The following is a 19011-nucleotide window of genomic DNA, read 5'->3' on the forward strand; positions in this document are numbered from 1 at the left end:
GTTGTACACAAATGTTCAAAACTAATATATTCCTTATAACATGTTATAAACTTATGTTATAAGTTATATTTATAACGTGTAATAAACAATATCAGATAAACAAAAGCAGTTACTTTCTATTACCTTTAATTTTATAACACATTCAAAACTTGTCAGTGTGTTTGACAGGGCCATTTTCAGCGATTTATAGGAAATAGATATCTTTCTTGAGTAGTTTTCAGGTGTTTGTTTATCAGTGCAGGAAACCAATTTATAAAAAGAACACATACACAAGATTACACCACTACTGCATGTAATATTAGCTATATGGGGTAAACATTTCAATTTTTAGATTACAATTTGAGACTTACTTGTTAGATAGAAGTTTGGGTTGCTTTGGCACACGACAATGATCGCTTAGCTCAGTTTTTTGGTGCTGAGTGAAGGGCTGACGAGAAGTAGACTGGGGCTCTCGTTCTGGTATATGATCCAGAAGAAGAGTTGCGGTAGAGTTAGGTGTTCCCTGAGGGATAGTAAACTTTTGAGAATTGGTATCAATGTCTGTAATGTTGCTAAGGTTTGAGACATCACCAGTTAAGTTTGAGCTTGGTGTAGAAGATGTACCACCCGTGGGGAGAATAGAAGTAGAAGGTCTCTCAGTAAAAGTACAACTGATATCGGTGTTTTCAGATATCATCTGATGCTGTAGATTAGATAAATGTTGAGAGTTATCAGCAAAAGTTTTCACTGAAGCAAAGTTTGTTTTGTCAGAAATTTTCAGCAAAGGAGTGACAACTGCAAATTTCTCTGATTTTTTAGGAGTTTCAGAAATGGATTCGTTTTGTTCTTCAGCAAGTTTAACATTAAGAACAGCCTGCACCATTTGCTGTTTCAGGGAAATGACCGTTCTCTGAGGAAGTCCTCGTAGAAGAGTAGCAATATACTTTCCAAACTGATCGTAACTATCACCAAAGGTTGCAGTTGCTATTTGATCTGAGACTCTCTCAAGTTTGCTGACAACACCCATTAGACGTATTATTTCATTACTTTTTTCATTTGTTTTTTCTTGAAAAGGCAATTTTGGTTCTTTTAATTCTAAAACAGGTTTACATATATTCCTCTCAATGTCTTGATCCTGTAGCTCGGATGCCTCTTGGTAACTGTTGTCAACATCTACAAAATCTTCCAATTCTAATGCCTCTTCTTTAATTCTCATAGGTTGTAACATATCTACTACTTCCGGCAATTTTTCATCATTAGAATATTCCTCTTCTTTGAAAGCTGTTTCACTGTTATTATTGACTGCCATCTGTAACAATGTAATCTTTTAAACATGCTTCATTATAATAACAATAATGATATAGAATGTTAAAATTAAAATATTTAATATATATCAGGTCTCAGGATATATAAACGACTCAAATTCGTGTATTTAAAATCACAGATCTTTATAAAAGTTTAAAAAATAACATCATAATCTAAGCATCTTCTCGGAAATCAGGAGACAAACAAAATCGTATACAAATTCCATCTACTAATATTGCACATTCTACTTGGAGGTTACATTTTAAACTGATATACAAAAATTTCAACTTTAAAATAAGGTACAACATGATGAGGTTACTTTTAAAACCCCATGACCACCATTTTTAGGGGATTTTTGATACACCAAAAATGAATGTTTGGGTCATATAAAAATCTAATAAACTAAAGTTGTTTTGGATAGATCAGAATTTGGGTTTCTAGGTGTTATTGGGTTTATCTTATTAAGATATCAAATTTAAAGTATTAAGTCGTGGATAATATTAATCAAAATTATTTAGCTGCCGCCCACCCGTCCATTATTGTGGAGGAGAGCAGGTACTTTTGAAATTCATAAAATCCCTCCCTTGATGTTAGATATAATCCCAAACAAGGTTTAAAAATTCATAACTGTTCATATGTTAAGGGCAGGGCACTTAGTATATATTCATTCCGTTGATATTGTAGTCACAACTTAAGTTATGATATCAAATAATAGAATTTGTACTAGTGAGTCAATTTGTATATAGTGAGTCAATTTATTGGTGACAAGTTTAAGGATCTTTTAATATTCTAATATACATATACACGTGTAAGAAATTAATGTTCTGTTTGAATGAGGTTGTCAAAAACACATTTTATTATAATAATTATTGAGAAAATTCTATTTATAGATCTTTGAATGAGTGAACTAATATTCCAATAAAATATTCAAAGAATTAACAGTGGTCACGAATGAATTCTACTTCACTTTTATTAACATAACTGTCTATAGCATCAAGATTCACGTGAAAAGCAGTTAATCCAGCCAACCTTCAATAAAGGAATCTTTAGGAAGGAATGTATTTTTAAACACAAGAAAAAAGGACATAGTTTTTCTATTGAAGTTGAAGGCTTTTATTGAAAATTACAAGACGGGCTTCTTAGTTGGGACTTTAATAGGCTTCTTAACTTTTGCTCTCCTTTCTCACCTACGCTTTCATACCTTTATTTTTCAGTATTCTCTTGCTGCTGTGTATATATGGTGAACTAGTTAAATTATGTCCAATTTTATTTTTCTACAATTTTTCTTCTGGGCGCTTTTTATATTGTGGCAAAGGCTGGTATTGTGGCTTTATATTTTCTGGTAACACCTAATGCATTTGAATTTGTTAAACGATAGTAAATTTTCTTTCCATCCAACTTTAAGACAGAATGAAACTTCGATCGGTTCAGAGATGCCAAGAAAGCAGCGTGGTGGAAGTTATAAACTTCTCTACATCTAAACTTGAAGTTTAATCAATTTATTTTTTGTCACAATTTAACTTGGTCTACTTTGCTCCTCTTGATTTACGATAGGACGTTATCGATTCTGGGGGTCAACAGGCCTAAGAACAGCACTATAAAATTATTCAGCAGCGTTCTGACATGGATATAATTGGATTGTGTGTAATCTGTCGAGTCCTTCTCTCTTCTATACTACGCTGTAATGGTTTATTACATTTGTTGTTTTATCTTAGCATTGTTCTGGCTTCAGTATTCTAAATTACGTAGTATCTAATTTGGTCAATAAGTAACTAAAAATAATACAACATACAATTTATTCATTCAGTTTTCAATTCCGCCCTTTCAAAATAACTAAATTTCCTGCATTTAATTATAACCACATACGTGATCAGATAAAAGCGTATTGTCTGGATTGTCACTGATATTAAAAAAAAACCTATTATGAATCTATCGGTCTTATCAGATGGCAAATATGAATGAAAGAAAGTCCCCGCTACCTTCACAGACACTCCAATATCAAAAACCTGGAATAAAGTACATCTTATCATATCTCCAGAAATCAGATTAGCTACGGTGGTCTAAGACTCCCAATGCATTTACAAGCAATGCCAAGAAAGCAGCGTGGTGGAAGTTATAAACTTCTCTACATCTAAACTTGTTGTTTAATCAATTTATTTTTTGTCACAATTTAACTTGGTCTACTTTGCTCCTTGATCCTTGGTCTAACTTGGAACTCTAATGGTTATAGCCTAATTAGAGTTCCAGCAATAGCAAACGCCACGTCCTAAATCGTTTAAAACTTTGTTATGAATCGCAAACGAACTGCGGTCGCATCGATAAATACCTTGAAAATAAAATATATTTTTACAAAGGTCCAACATTGTCTAATCATCTAGGACTACCCAATATCCAGACACAATCCTGAACAAAGTGGCAGTCTTAACGCTTAACCCGCGGTCCAAAGAAGTCCCAACACCAACCAGATGGAAAAGTTCTTTGTTTTATTCGTCATAGCTTTGATTATAATACTAGTTACACAATTTTATCAATAATAAATATTCAAATGCCATATGCTCCAGAAATCAGACTCCCACTTCTCACTAATTAAACGTGTTTAAAGGAAGGAGAGAATATTTTTCACAGCTTGAAGATCACTACTTTTATTTCTAGATTCTGAACCAACAGTTATTTATTATTTTAATGTGTACCTATTGTTCGTTAATTAACGTCATAAAAATCAGTCTCTCGCTTTGTTGGCTATCTTTTGTGGAATTTTATCTTATCTCCTGTGCGGCAGCGGTACATTATGTGATATTGATCGTACAATGCTGAACAGTTGAATGGAAAATTCCGCCCTTATCATTCTAACTGTGTTTTGCCTATTATTATTATTTTTTTGTTGCGTCCAGGCTCTCATAAATTTAATACAATTTATACATATTTACACATACATCCACATATAAATAGGCTATATAAAAACCTTAATGCCGTATAAACCCACCTGATCAAGATCTGTAAAGACATCGCCAACGGAAGTGTTGACTAAGCCAATCTCATATTGTAACTTGCCCCCACCAGAAAACAACGCACGGATTCCATAACGTTTTTTGAATTTATCAAGCCAGCCCTCGCTGGCTCTGAAATCGTCTTTGTTCATGATTTCTTTGTAGATAATTCTTGCTCTGTCCCTGATCATTTCACCTGTGATAGAACTGTTGTTGTCTACCTCTTGAACAAACCACTTGTAAAGCGCTTCTTCCACTTGTGGGTAACCCCCTAACTTCAAAGTTTTCCTCTCCTTGAATGCACCATCATTGTCTCTCATGAAACCAACAATTTTGTCCCTATTTTTCCTGATGTCGTACACTGTGGCACGGCCGACACCGTAAACAGCCGCTAAATCAATAAGCTTTTCACCATTTTCGACTCTTCTGATTATTTCAGCTTTTTCCGATAAAGTCAAAGTTTTGTGTTTCCGTTTTTCACACACAGACATTGTACACATCAAACAATAACACGTTCTATTAGTTAAATTAAATCGATTGACATGCTGACAAAACTCGATTGCATATATCTAGTTATGAAACTGAACACAGGGTGATGTAATGGACTTCTAACGCTGGCAACTGTCACAGTTCTCCGCTCTGTCAGACTCTGAGCTCGAGGTCGGATTACTGGCCGGGCGCGGCGTGTCGACTGGATGGCGGGGCGGATTATAGAGAGAGAGAGGGGGAGATCGGCAGGAGAGCGAGAGAGAGAGAGAGAGAGAGAGAGAGAGAGAGAGAGAGAGAGAGAGAGAGAGAGAGCTCACGCCACGCGTGTGTTGTGTTCTTGTTGCAGTGTTGAACCATACGTAATGTGATATAACACTGCCAGTTGCCCGAGCTGATTACTTGTAATGGTTATTTAATTACGTGCATAATTCTAGTACTTTACTATCGACCGCCTACAATTCGTAATTTTGCAACTATTCTAATTTACATATTACCAATACATATTTTTACTTTTTTATTTTAACTACTATTATAATAGAACTGTGAGTTAAAGAACTATTGTCTATAGCATGATATAAAAATCTATGATATATGTCTGTCTGTATATGTGTGTATTTTCGTGTGAATGTTTCTCAAACACATAAACACTACTGTATCGATTGTACTGAACTTTTATATGGGTATTATTGGGGCCCCTGGTTAACATATAGGCCTATTCTTATTTCGGAAATCCCTCCGGGTTTCGTCCACTGGTCTCTAAAGTTGGGAAAAATCCCATCTTGGTCTCTGAAGTTGCATTAGAATAAACTAAGTTGCATTAGAATAAACTATATTAATTTAAAGACTCTGTTAAATTTTATGTAACCAACATTACTATTCTGTGTGAACATTGTTAAATGACAGCACAATATGTTATTTAGTTTAACCACTATTTTCAACTTTTTTACATTTAGTCTTGAAAGCATAGGCGTAATGGTATCATTTTCTTATTTTAACCTTTTTTGCAACCGCTATTGAACACAGAGTAAGCAAATATCCAGATCAGAAAATTAAAAGTTGTAGTAAAAATATACTTTTAACTGTACATTTTTCAGTTGTATGCATTGTTTGGTCAATAGTATAATGCAGATATCAAAGACAAAGTTACTATGTAGACAGAAGTAGGCCTCAGACCTGTATATATATTTTCTATCTTTTTAGAATATTAAAAAAAAATTCTTGATCGGGTAAGAAAATCAACTATGGAACATAAAACTAAGACAAGCGTAAATTACAATAATAATAAAATTTTGCCATACACGTGCAAAGCCTGCGAAATTGTGTGCGAAACCGTGGGTAATGGAATACTAGTAGAGTAGAGTGGGGCAAAAGCTTGCACTTAAAGTTTGACGGCAGCCTGTGACGAGTAAAATTATTAAAAAAAAAAAAAACAAAATTTTGCATACAGTAAGGTTAAGATGTTAACTATTGGATGACATGTTTTTATAAAAATATTCTAATAAAAACCTGCTAAAAAATGAAAATCTAAAAAAAAAGTTAAAATGCGAACTTTTGCCTCGCTAGTGGGGCAAAAGTCCGCTTTAAGTGGGGCAAAAGTACGCATTTTTTATTTTGAAAATTTGTGTATTGATTACAAACTCAAAAGTTAATTTTAGGTTCAAATACAAAATGGAGAAGTTTAAAAAACAAAATTAATACTTAAATTTAAAAAATTAAACTATTTTATACTAACTATAGTGGAACTTACACTTAATTACTTTTACATTACTTACTAATAATAATTAATCTGAATTTGTTGTCTTAGTAATAAATCAACACATATTATTAGTCTATACATATTAAGAAAATACAAAGGTATCTATTATTAGGTAGATATTATTTTGGATACAAAGTTACAACCTGATTACAAAAACTGTATCACAACCTCTTTAAAAGTTAGCAGTGGTCACAAATATATTGGCCTACACCTTCGTAGCTTGAACAGTTCTCATGCCACCATGATCCACATGAAAAGCACTGAACCCAGTCTTCAGTCGGAGGATTTATGTATTCTTCGTCACAAGCTGGGCACTTAATTTTTTGTGATGAGGTTGAAGGCTGCTCTAGGTCTACATTTAACGAAATGGGCTTCTTAGTTGGGACTTTAGCACGGGGTTTCCCCTTTTCTTCTTTCAACAATTTCTTTCTAGCTTTTTCTTTCAACGCCTCCTTTTTTATCTCTGTGGCTTCTAGAAGCTTATTTTTAAAGGGTAAACTTGTAAATATTTCAGATTTCATTTTTTTACTTTTTCTCTTCTGGACGCCTGTACGCTTCGGTAAAGGTGTTATCATTTGTGGGGACACCCAACGATTTTGATTTTTTTGACTGGTTTTGGGTGTAGTTTTCTTGATCGGTGTTGACTGTGTGTTGCTAGAAGTTTCTTGCTCAGCTATCTTAGGGTTAATAAGATTGTTATCACTTCTAGCAAAGTTCCTTACATCATTCTCTGCGAGGACCTGATGGTCAGCATTAACTGAGCAGAAATTATCAACAACATCCTCTTCCAGGACTTCATCGGGAGCACCAGACTCATCTGCACACGCTTGGCTTGGGTTATTTTCCTCCACTGGCTGATCTGTAACACTACTTGGGAGGAAGTCTTCCTCAGAAAAAGTATCTTTATTGAAAGGAAAAATGCCGCAAACCTTAAAACCAGTTAACGCTTTTCCCATAGTAGCACTCTTTTCACATGCCTCAGCAAAGATCTCTGCGACCTGGAACTGGGTAATTACTCTACCTGGATGATTCAACAGCCATCTGTCACAAGATTGGGAAAAAAATCTTTCAAAGACTTAAAGAAGCTCCTGTCAAGAGGTTGCATCCTATGGCTACTATGTGGTGGTAGAGAGAGAAAATGGATACTGTGCTGCCTACAAAATTCAATACTTTCAATACTGATATGCGATCCATGATTATCCAGGACTAATAGAGCTGGATTTGTTTCATTTGATGCAACATGATTCTGGAAGTGTTTCCACCAAACGGTAAACAGATCGGAATTACTGTACCCAGAATCGGAACACATCATAATTGAATCAGGAGGAGCTCGATTCATGAGCTCTTGTTTGGCCCTTTTTCTGGCAAAGATTATGGCAGGGGGTATGTAATTTCCACTAGCACTCATTGAGCATATGACAGTGGTTAACTGACCTCTTTCTGCAGACGAAACTTTGCCGACACCTTTTTTTCCTTGAATGGAAACAACTTTGGGTGTTTTGTTGGGTACTGTACTCATTCCTGTTTCGTCCATATTGAAAATACGGGAAGCAGGAAATTTGTAGTTCATCAAGAGGTTTTCAAGGTTTGAAAAAAAAAGATCCACTTGAGGCTTGTTGAAGCCCATGATTCTAGCTATACTGGTCTTTGTTGGTGTGCGAAGGCTCAACTTGTGACCTTTTAAAAAACTCAAACCCCAATCTTTACCTGCCTGTTTGGTTTCCTTGTTGAAGGGATGTGGTATCCCGTTGGTGTCAGCATAATCATATGCTATTCGAAGAAGGTCTTTGAAGGTGAGTCCGTAAAAACATGTGTCTAACTTCTTACAGTGCTCCGCCAATTCTTTTTCTTGTTTACTCCTCAGGCTGCCGTCAAAACTTAAGTGCAAGCGCCCCAGCTTACTTACTCCAAAGCCCTAAAAAAAGCTTGTGTCATTTGGCTGTATTCGGTATCTAGTTTTATCTCGGCCTGAACATTTTTTGTAAATTAGTAAATAAATTGTAATTGTAGTTAGTAAATTAGTGGGATATCGCATGTAGATCTAATTAATATAATCAAAATTATTAACGAAATGACTACCTGTTTCAGACGTTTCCGTAAACCTGTATCCGATACTCCAAACTCCCTCGCTATCTGCCTTATAGAGATACCAGCTTCTAACTTCTGTCGTGCTATTTGTAGCATTCCTTCAGTTATTGTTTTCCGATCAGTTTTTCTCTTGTAATTTCTGGGAAAAAATTGAAATTTTTAGTATTGGAGCCTAAAAATAATTAAACATAATATATTTTCAACAAATTAAAATAATTAGTTGCTTTGGGAATAAAGAAATATTTTATTCCCTTAAGAATATTAGACCTATTAGTGTTCTTTTTAAACAAGTAACTATATCACGGTGGTGGGGCAAAAGTTCGCATGCGAACATTTGCCCCACCGCGCAGTGCGAATCTTTGCCCCACATCCTGCAATTACATTATTTGCTTAGTGCTACAATCTAGCGGAGAAATTGAGAACTGTCAATAGCATCACTGTACACGTTGTTCACTGTGCTTTCAGATTATATGCGGTTTTAATTGAAAAGTAAATGTTATCAGTCTAATTAACTGTTTGCAAAAACTCGAAATATTACATCAGAAAGTATTAATTTGTAACTTACCTCATAGTTGTATTATCAAGGTATCTGGAAGTACGAAACTACGTTGACGCAGCTACTACTTTGAGACCATTACACTGATGAGCAAGTTGGCCAACTGCAACTCTCACAACACTAAAATTACCCCAGTGCGAACTTTTACCCGCCACGAACTTTTGCCCCACTCTACTCTAATGACATAAAACTGACTGCCACACTATACTTCTTACTCAAATGTAGGCTACTATCTAGACTGATTCGCATATCGTTAACAATATATTTTAGAAACTAAACTGCATTAAAAATGTAAATATATTTGAGGGAAATCGCGATGTTATCAAATGCTTTTTCCTACATTTATTTATGAAATCTTCCGTTACAAGTCGGAGTAAAATTTTACAACAATCTTTTTTTTACAAAAAACAACAAATATTTTTACAATCAATTAAATTACAAACCAATGACAAATTATTCAAAAGAGTACTGAAACAATGCTTATTGTTCAGTGCGTTTCACACAGTAGATGCACTTATGGAATATTGGATAAATATCTAAATTTAAAATTTAAAACTAAAATGCTATCAATTTTAAAATTATTTGGATATCTCAAAGAAAGAGGAATTAATTTTATTCTTTTTTCAATATTAAGATATTAATGTGAAACCTTCTGCAAATTGAAACATTGGTGTATTACAATATTGACATTAACTACATAACTTAATATTGTAAGGTCAATAAAATGGCTAAGAAAGTACTTTTTAAATTATATTGACAGTGATAAAGCACTAACAGTTTTGCATTGAATTTGATACGGTACCTGAGTGACCGAGACTGCAGACATCTCAAGACTCGATTCCTCACTACCATTCTGAACTTTCGTCCTTTTTCTCGTTTTTCTGAAAGGGGGCAATGACGGAAAAAGGCGACTACGAGATCTTCTGATCGAATTGTAGAACAGAGGAAAATCCACTCTAGTAACTGCCTCTCGGGAATATCTGTAATTTTAGTATTTACATGTCGATGTACATTTTATACTATACATTGTTTAAAGTGCAATTACAGTAAACAAAACAAAAAATGTCAGACAACCAATTATGTTCGCGAATCTACCAACATTCTTGTAGGCAAGTCTTGCATTAATTGAACTAGTATTAATTATATCTGTAGTAAGTAAATCAGCAATTTTCCAATACTTTATTACCGACGAACAAATACGATCATCAAATTAAGAGCAGGCTGCAGTAAAAGGATATTGAGTTTTTCCATAAGAACTATGTTAAACCTATGTAGTTTTACATTCTTATATTTGATGCCAGCATTATGGACGATTTCACATTTTAAAGATATAATTAATACCAAACAAACGATTTAAATTTTTTTTTAATGTGTATTCTTTACTTAAACGTTGATGTACAACAAAGTTCGAGATTTTGATATAAATAATCCATAAAAACGCCGAAAACACTAGAACGCGTTTGGATGCATATTAATTATTTGGATGTATTCTACGACTAAAAATAAGGATTAACACGTTGACTGTAACAGACTGGTGCGTATTTTTGAGGCGCAGTGAAGGTGTTATCTACATGTATTATAGTAGAGATGTATTGTAGAGTAGCTTAACACGTTGACTGCAACAGACTCTGGTGCGTACTATTGAGGCGCAGTGAAGGTGTTATCTACATGTATTATAGTAGAGATGTATTGTAGAGTAGCTTAACACATTGACTGCAACAGACTCTGGTGCGTACTTTTGAGGCGCAGTGAAGGTGTTACCCACATGTACAGGGTTAGCCAGTGAAACGGGAAGATTTAAACAAGTAACTAATTCTTTAAGAAAATTAATTTTATTATTTAATGTTTATAAATATAAAGAAAAAAGGTAGCCATTTACTGTACAATAAGTGAAAAAAATTATTTTTCGAATATAATACTTGTCATATGTCCTCTATTGGAATCTATGCACTGCTACAGCCGGGCCTGGAAGTTTTTCATGACATTTTGCAGCATATTGACTGGTATTCCTTCGATTTCGTCCCGAATTCGTTTTTTTAGGGCAGAGATAGTTCTAGGTGGATCGTTCTGAAAAACTCTTATTTTTAAGTAACTCCATAGAAAAAATTCACAGGCTGTCTAAACTGGAGAGCGAGGGGGCCAAGGGATATCCCCGTTTCGGGAAATGATGCCACCTGGAAAGAAAGCATTCACAGCATTCATAGCAACTCTTGCAGTGTGGCTTGTTGCCCCATCTTGTTGGAACATTGTGTGTTCATTTACTGGAAAACGGGAGAGTTGTGGCGTAAGAAAGTTCTGGATCATTGCAACGTAACGCACAGTCACAGCACTTCCATTGCTATTCTCAAAGAAAAATGGGCCTATGATTCCTCTTGCTGACATTGCGCACCAAACCGTCACTTTTTCAGTATGAAGAGGCGTTTCATGAAGTGCGCCAGGGTTTTCCTCAGACCAGTATCTGAAGTTTTGTTTATTAACAAAACCAGAGAGGTGGAAATGCGCCTGATCGCTCATCCACAATTTGTTTACTTGGTAGACATTTTCTTCAAGTCTTCTGGCCATTTCCTCGCAAAACTGTAATCGTTTCTGATGGTCAGTTGGTTTGAGAGATTGCACAATCTGTATTTTGTATGGGTGAAAATTTAAATCTTGATGAAGAATCATTCTCACCGAAGTGTTACTTATTCGAAGGCGTAGAGCATGTTGTTTGGCAGATCGGAGTGGACTTCTGAGCATTGCCTGTTGAACAGTAGCGATATTTTGAGGGGTTCGAACGGCTTTTGCACTTCCACCTCGTTTTTTAAACGTTGATCCAGTTTGTTCAAGGTTGTTTATCCACGAATGAATTGCATTATCCGAAGGAACAGGACCGCGCCTGTTGCGCGGTATGTTGAAATGGCGTAGATAAGCACGTCGCTTTTTCACCAAACTCTCACCATTCGTATAATATGCTTTAACCGCGTAGCCGCGATGTTCATTCGTCCAACGATCCATCTCAACTAAATGGCGGGACCCGCAGGTAGAAAGGAGCCGGCCACTATTACCCCAACCACTCACATTCCAACTGTCAAGGCCTTCTCCAATCTTCCCGTTTCACTGGCTAACCCTGTATTATATTAGAGATGTATTGTAGAGTACCTTAACACATTGACTGCAACAGACTCTGGTGCGTACTTTTGAGGCGCAGTGAAGGTGTTACCCATATGTATTATAGTAGAGATGTATTGTAGAGTACCTTAACACATTGACTGCAACAGACTCTGGTGCGTACTTTTGAGGCGCAGTGAAGGTGTTACCCATATGTATTATAGTAGAGATGTATTGTAGAGTAGCTTAACACGTTGACTGCAACAGACTCTGGTGCGTACTATTGAGGCGCAGTGAAGGTGTTACCCACATGTATTATAGTAGAGATGTATTGTAGAGTAGCTTAACACGTTGACAGCAACAGACTCTGGTGCGTACTATTGAGGCGCAGTGAAGGTGTTACCCATATGTATTATAGTAGAGATGTATTGTAGAGTACCTTAACACATTGACTGCAACAGACTCTGGTGCGTACTTTTGAGGCGCAGTGAAGGTGTTACCCATATGTATTATAGTAGAGATGTATTGTAGAGTAGCTTAACACGTTGACTGCAACAGACTCTGGTGCGTACTATTGAGGCGCAGTGAAGGTGTTACCCACATGTATTATAGTAGAGATGTATTGTAGAGTAGCTTAACACGTTGACAGCAACAGACTCTGGTGCGTACTATTGAGGCGCAGTGAATGTGTTATCCACATGTATTATAGTAGAGATGTATTGTAGAGTAGCTCCATTTTATTACCAATCATAAATCAGTCGGTTGTCGTGTTTTGGTTTGTTTATTTATTACCGTTATTACTTTTGAACTAGGGGAGACTACCTCGCTCGAACCTACATGTATTATAGTAGAGATGTATTGTAGAGTAGCTTAACACGTCGACAGCAACAGACTCTGGTGCGTACTATTGAGGCGCAGTGAAGGTGTTATCTACATGTATTATAGTAGAGATTTATTGTAGAGTAGCTCCATTTTATTACCAATCATAAATCAGTCGGTTGTCGTGTTTTGGTTTGTTTATTTATTACCATTATTACTTTTGAACTAGGGGAGACTACCTCGCTCGAACCTACAGTGTAAACCTGTAAGGTGGTGAACAGTAGAGGTACTCATAGCGGAATAATAATAGGCCGGAGTATTTCAAGCGTTTGAGAAGATTGACGATTTTTCAATTGTTTGTTTGATAATTATCGCTATTGTTTTGAACTAGCAGAGACCATCTCGCTCTACTTGAGTGATGAACCTTCTGTGTGTTAATTAGATTTGTAAGGGGGTGAACCAAGTTGTGTACCTATAAGTATTCGGGCTGAATAATCCTAGATTGAAACGTTGTAAAACTATTTCGTTATAACATTTGGGCTTGGTAAGAGAAATTGCCGATTTGTTTCATCCCTTCCTTACCTCATTGACCCCTGGAGTTATCCCAACCCCTTATAGGCTGTGCTTTCCGAGTAAGGCATCAATTATTGTTGCGGAATTTCATCTCAACCTGTAAATTCCTCACAAGAAAAGGGCATCCGAACATAGACTTGAATAAGGAATTTTAGGTGCACACCAAAACTTAAATTCTCATTGTCAGATGAATATTAATTTTGGGGGAAAAGTTGATTTAGTTTTTGGTGACTTAAGAGCAAACTTGAAAATTATAATAGTTGTGTAGAAATGTCAATGCGGTATGCAATTGAAGTATTCAGTTTCTTCGGGTAATGGTAACCTTGGTGTTTTTGTTCACAAAAATCCGTTTTTGTATTGCCCTATTCTATTGATGGTAAAGCTGTAATTGCAGCTATTATTATAGTTATCTGCCAAACCGATATTTATTACATAAACTGGATAGATTAATGCAGCCGCCCAACAAATGCAGTTACCAATAAAGTGTCATTTATATATTCGTCAACTTTAAATAAATGTTTGTTGGTTTTGGCTATGTGACAGAATAAAGGAATTTTATAAATTTCAATAAATGTTTACGTTTTAAAGGCATAATTGTTGGAATTTGCTTATGTTTTGATTATTATTTTATTAATAATAGACTAGGTAAATGTGTATCAACTTTTCTATACACACGCGCACGAGCTTGGCATTATAGTTTAACGGTAATGTTTGCTGCGATACGAAAGGCAAGAAAGTGAAACACTACATTTAAAATATTCCGCTTCTATTTACTGAATTCCCGAAGGCGGCCTCTGCAACATCGAGGTGGTTCCACGGTGCGACCCCAGGCCCAGTCAACTCACATAATGGTGCCATATTATGGTGCCGGGCCAATGTTCGCCTCTTCTTCGGTTATGGGCGCAAGTTGGGTACCATACTGAAAAGGGCGTTTAGTCATAGTACCACCACGTTTCTGATTGGCTGAGGGTTTATAAGCCTAGGGTTTATGTGCCCATGTGGTTCTTCATTATTTACGTTTTTTACTGTTCTAGTTGTGAGTTACAACTGATTTATCAACATTGCCATATTTATTCACGTTTAATTTAATTATTTAAAACAGTCTTCAGTATACTTACAAATTCAGTTCCAATTCTTTTAACTTTTTAACACCTTTCGTGTTGTATGTTGGTAGTATAAAACAACTGAATGGTTACAGCGAAATGTTTCTAACCAAAGTCGACAGAATTATTACTAGTTTTTGGTAGTATCAATATCGTATTAATACATTTCAATTGGCGCCACGTATAAGGTGTCAGAAAATAGGGCCTCCAGTTTCCGGTGAGCTAGATTGGGTACTATGTGAGAGTGTGTTGAAATGTAACCTTTACAACGACTTTTAACATCGACTTCCACTCTATTACTCCATTCTTCTTGCTCTATGGTGCGATCCACTGTTAACCGCCATTAGCTCATCTGAGGCTCTGCTTTAACAGGGGGATAAAGTCCAAATATAACTCGTCTCAAATCTGTAAACCTTTCACTATACAACCTTAGATTTTAGTGTCTGAACGGTAATGAATTGTTAAATTGTGACTATCTGTTAATAATGATGGTTTATAATTTATATTCAGTATTAAGTTCCTTATGGGAACATCTATACTATGCATTATTAATTATGTCCCCTCAGAGTTTTAAAAATGGCCTATTTCGGCTTAATCCACCCACACTTTGCGTATGGAGTGAGACTCTGGGGAGGTTGTGCCAGAAACAAAATGGAAAGAGTTTTTTTCAAGCTCCAAAAAAAAGCAATCAGAATCATTGCAAAGCTGAATTATAGAGTCGTGCAGGGAATCTTTCAGGGAGTTGGGGTTGCTGACTTTGCCCTGCCTCTACATTCTTTGAGGTGATCACGTACTTCAAATCAAAGTGTGTTTTGGTTCGTGGCGGTGACGTTCACCAATATGGGACAAAAGACAGGGACAATTTTCGTACTAGCCAATACTGATTGACGTTATCACACCACCTCCCGCAACAAGTTGGTATCAGACTCATCAACAAGCTCCCTGAGAGTATAAAAAGTTCCAACAATCAAAATCAATTAAAACTCGTCTCAAATGCCTTTTGGTGTCAAAAGCGTTTTATTCTGTCGATGAATTCATGACGAGCCGCTGGGAGGTCTAAATTTGCACTGTATTTAAAATCAGTTTGTATGTGTTTGCTCTCGATCTGGAGTCGGTATGTATATGTTTGCTTTGGATCTGGAGTCAGTTTGAATGTGTCTGAGCGAATGTATGAATTGTAAGTGTGAATGTGTATGAAGGTATAGTTGGGACTATTTATTTTTGTTTATGACGATTACAATGTTATATTGTCTAAAAAAATGCAATAAAGAGATTATTATTATTATTATTATTCTCATTTTAAATATGTAATTAATACACCTCCGAGGTCATGTTAGTATTTGTTTTATATTTTTATTGGTTATTCAGAACAAATCTGAAACTTGTATGCACTTATCATTTAAATGTTAAGAGAATACTTTTAAAGAAACACTAAAAAGATTTTGGATGCATATTGATCATACCTTAAGATGAGTCATCAGAGCGTAAAGTGCATGGACGGTTCCAGTAGGCCTACTGATTTTCGGGAGAATCCTTGGCTTTGTTTACCATTATAATTATTTTAACAGGAGATTTTGCTTATGAACACAACAAAAAAATAAAATGTTTGGAAAGAAATTAACTCATACTTTAAGTTCATTTCATGTTCAGTTCAATGAATGTTATTTATACAGTATACAATACGAATGTAATTATTTTTTTACTTAAACACTTTTTTCAAAATCTTGGAGGGTGCCATGGCTCCTCCTTAGGATCCGTCACTGGTAAAGTGTATTAAAAAAATTAAAATAAAATTCCTTTTTGAATACTAAACGAATTTGAGTACTTTTGAAGAAGCGAAATCTGTATAGTATTCTTGCCACGGACCATGAGGTGTATTGATGTGTATTAATGGGAATGTAAAATTGTACTTTTTAATATTACAAAACATTATTAGAATTAAATTGTCTGCAAAATAGCCTGAATAATAATTCAAAACCGCCCTCCCACGGGTCAGGTGTCCAATGCGCCAATGATATGTTTTTCGTATTCCATTCTGTGAACGGCTCGCAAGGAGTCTAAAGTTGAAAATTGCGTGCTGTAATTACTGTAACTGCCAAATTTAATACGCTGTTTTTTTAATAAGAATTGTGATCAATTTTCAAGCAATTAAGTTTGTGCTATTAACAATTTTAAACGCATGTATCAAATAAATAACCCAATGGAGAATTATAGTCTGTTTAAATGATTTACGTTGAAATTATTCATATATAAATTTAGACATCGGGCATAGGTATTAATATATGACCCAATGTCTTAATTAGCCGTAAACTTAAAAGTAGATACATCGGTTAATATACTTACTTTGTACATACTTCATCGAAGACCTTTTTGAAAGGCCTATTATCCCAGCTAGCCTGAGACTTGATTTCCGCCTTAAGTTTCAGTACCTCAACATCAATAGGGTCGGCAGCGTGGTTGTGTGGGCTGGTGGTGGTAAACCTGTCTCCTGCCGGCTCCCACTGGGCAGTACATTCACAGGTCTTCAAGCGGCACCTCAAGTACACCTTGCCGTTCCGCACTTTGTTGCGAATGTACAGATAATTATCCCTTGTCAGCAGACTGCAGTCAGTACGTGATCCTTTGATGTAATTCATTTGTGGTTAGCAGTAAGACACAATTTGAAAGATACCGGTCTATAATTAAAAATAAAACATCTCCAAACAACGTCCTCGGTGTCTGATGTATTTATTGTAATACGTATAGGGGTTATTAACTGCAGCTATGGGGATGTTTCTCTAAAATTGATAGCTGAATATCTCAGACGATGAAAGATGAGAACGGGACAAGAAATTCGGGCAGACGAATCGGTATTATCGACCACAACGCGGGGAGGGGGAGGGAACTGGCGCGTCGACAATAGAGCAAGGCTGTCACATGACAACCCCCCCTCTCCCAGTACACGATCGGCCTGCCACGCTCGCACTTCACGACAAACTCCGAAAACTCCTCTCTCCGACAGAGTCGACTTCAAGGCATAGGCGGATCTAAAGGGGGGCAAGAAAGGGAGAATCAGTTAAAAAGTTATCTACCTCCTATCGATGCACTAAGGAGTGATTTTTATTCATTGTGTAAATAATAAGCAATCACTTATGAAACCATTATATTTCTGAATTTCCACTGTAGTAAAGAATACATGCATTATCAATGTTTTCACTTTAATTTGTATATAGCTGGAAATCGTTATTTCTTTGTAACAATATTAATTTTTTCTAATAAAACCAAAATCAATTTCATACTTGGTGACTAACTTACCCGATTCTGATTTGAATGTATTAAACAACTGATGATGCTGTCTGGCAGGTGTCTTAATGATGTCCTCTCTACACTCCCTTTACCTAGCCAATCATATATGGAACCAAAGAAGATAATATTTGACTTGATCTTTTGCTTTGACAGGGAGGTTCAAGGACACCGAATTGTTAATCTTACCCAATGCTGATCCCATATTTCTATCCACCTGTTATTCCAAGAGTATGCCTGGTCCACAGCAACAAACAAATTATGCAATTTATATAGATTGAGCTAAAGCACTCAAGAAAGTCAGCCAATCTAACCTCATGGCTAAGTTGAAATGGTACGAGTAGCTGATCCCCAGTTATCCTAGATGTCTGAGTGATCACTCTCTTACAGTCAAAATTGGTTCCTGTACTTCAATCAATTGAAGTACCATCTTCTGGTGATCCACAAGGCTCTAACTGTATAAATAGCTATGCAAATTTCAATGCTGTAACTTAGACAGTGTTTCATTCATAACTGTAAGACAATAGCTTAAAAAATATGCAATCTCGTATGACAAAAGAAACTCTTAAGTTTCATCTAAACAATTTTACCAATGCCAGAGATTTTGGTCAATATCTTCACACTGTACCTTTAATATTTTTGTTATCTGAAGGAAAAGCTAAGAACCTGCAATTAGTCCTAAAAAGACCTTGGTGCCTTCATTACTTGTATTCATTTCTTAAATTTGACCCTTCTGCAAAAACTAATTAACTCCAGTTCCCTAACATTCTTCCTTTGGGTTAAAAAGAATTTTCCTTGGCATGGAAAAGAACCGATCATTAATGCAGTACAGGCTGTGATGATGCCTTTGGTGTCACTCTACACTTCTGGCGTACAAATTAAAACAACCCTTGAGATAGTAGGTACCTATTTGCAAGGTCAGATCACATAAGAACTTGTAAAATTAATTGTCTATTTATCTATACATATCTTTTAAATTTGTTATTT

General features: G+C 35.8%; 1 protein-coding gene across 3 annotated transcripts in view; it reads right to left on the minus strand.

Annotated features, from left to right (window-relative positions):
- The window catches only part of LOC124360737, a 30855-nt gene extending 13218 nt beyond the window's left edge, over window positions 1-17637 (minus strand). The window contains exons 1-4 of one of the 3 annotated variants that reach the window (XM_046814596.1): window positions 17086-17236; window positions 9963-10140; window positions 8596-8743; window positions 351-1288 (exon numbers count right to left, since the gene is read on the minus strand). In XM_046814596.1, coding sequence (XP_046670552.1) covers window positions 351-1288; window positions 8596-8743; window positions 9963-10140; window positions 17086-17101 — 1280 coding nt within the window. In that variant the 5' untranslated portion in view covers window positions 17102-17236. Of the gene's footprint in view, window positions 1-350; window positions 1289-4267; window positions 4953-8595; window positions 8744-9962; window positions 10141-17085 lie in introns of those variants that run through there. The other 2 variants (XM_046814595.1, XM_046814594.1) reach the window with 2 other exon arrangements.
- Window positions 17638-19011: the final 1374 nt, after the last annotated feature.

The sequence above is a fragment of the Homalodisca vitripennis genome, chromosome 4 (genome assembly GCF_021130785.1).
Source record: "Homalodisca vitripennis isolate AUS2020 chromosome 4, UT_GWSS_2.1, whole genome shotgun sequence".
NCBI classification, from domain to species: domain Eukaryota; kingdom Metazoa; phylum Arthropoda; class Insecta; order Hemiptera; family Cicadellidae; genus Homalodisca; species Homalodisca vitripennis.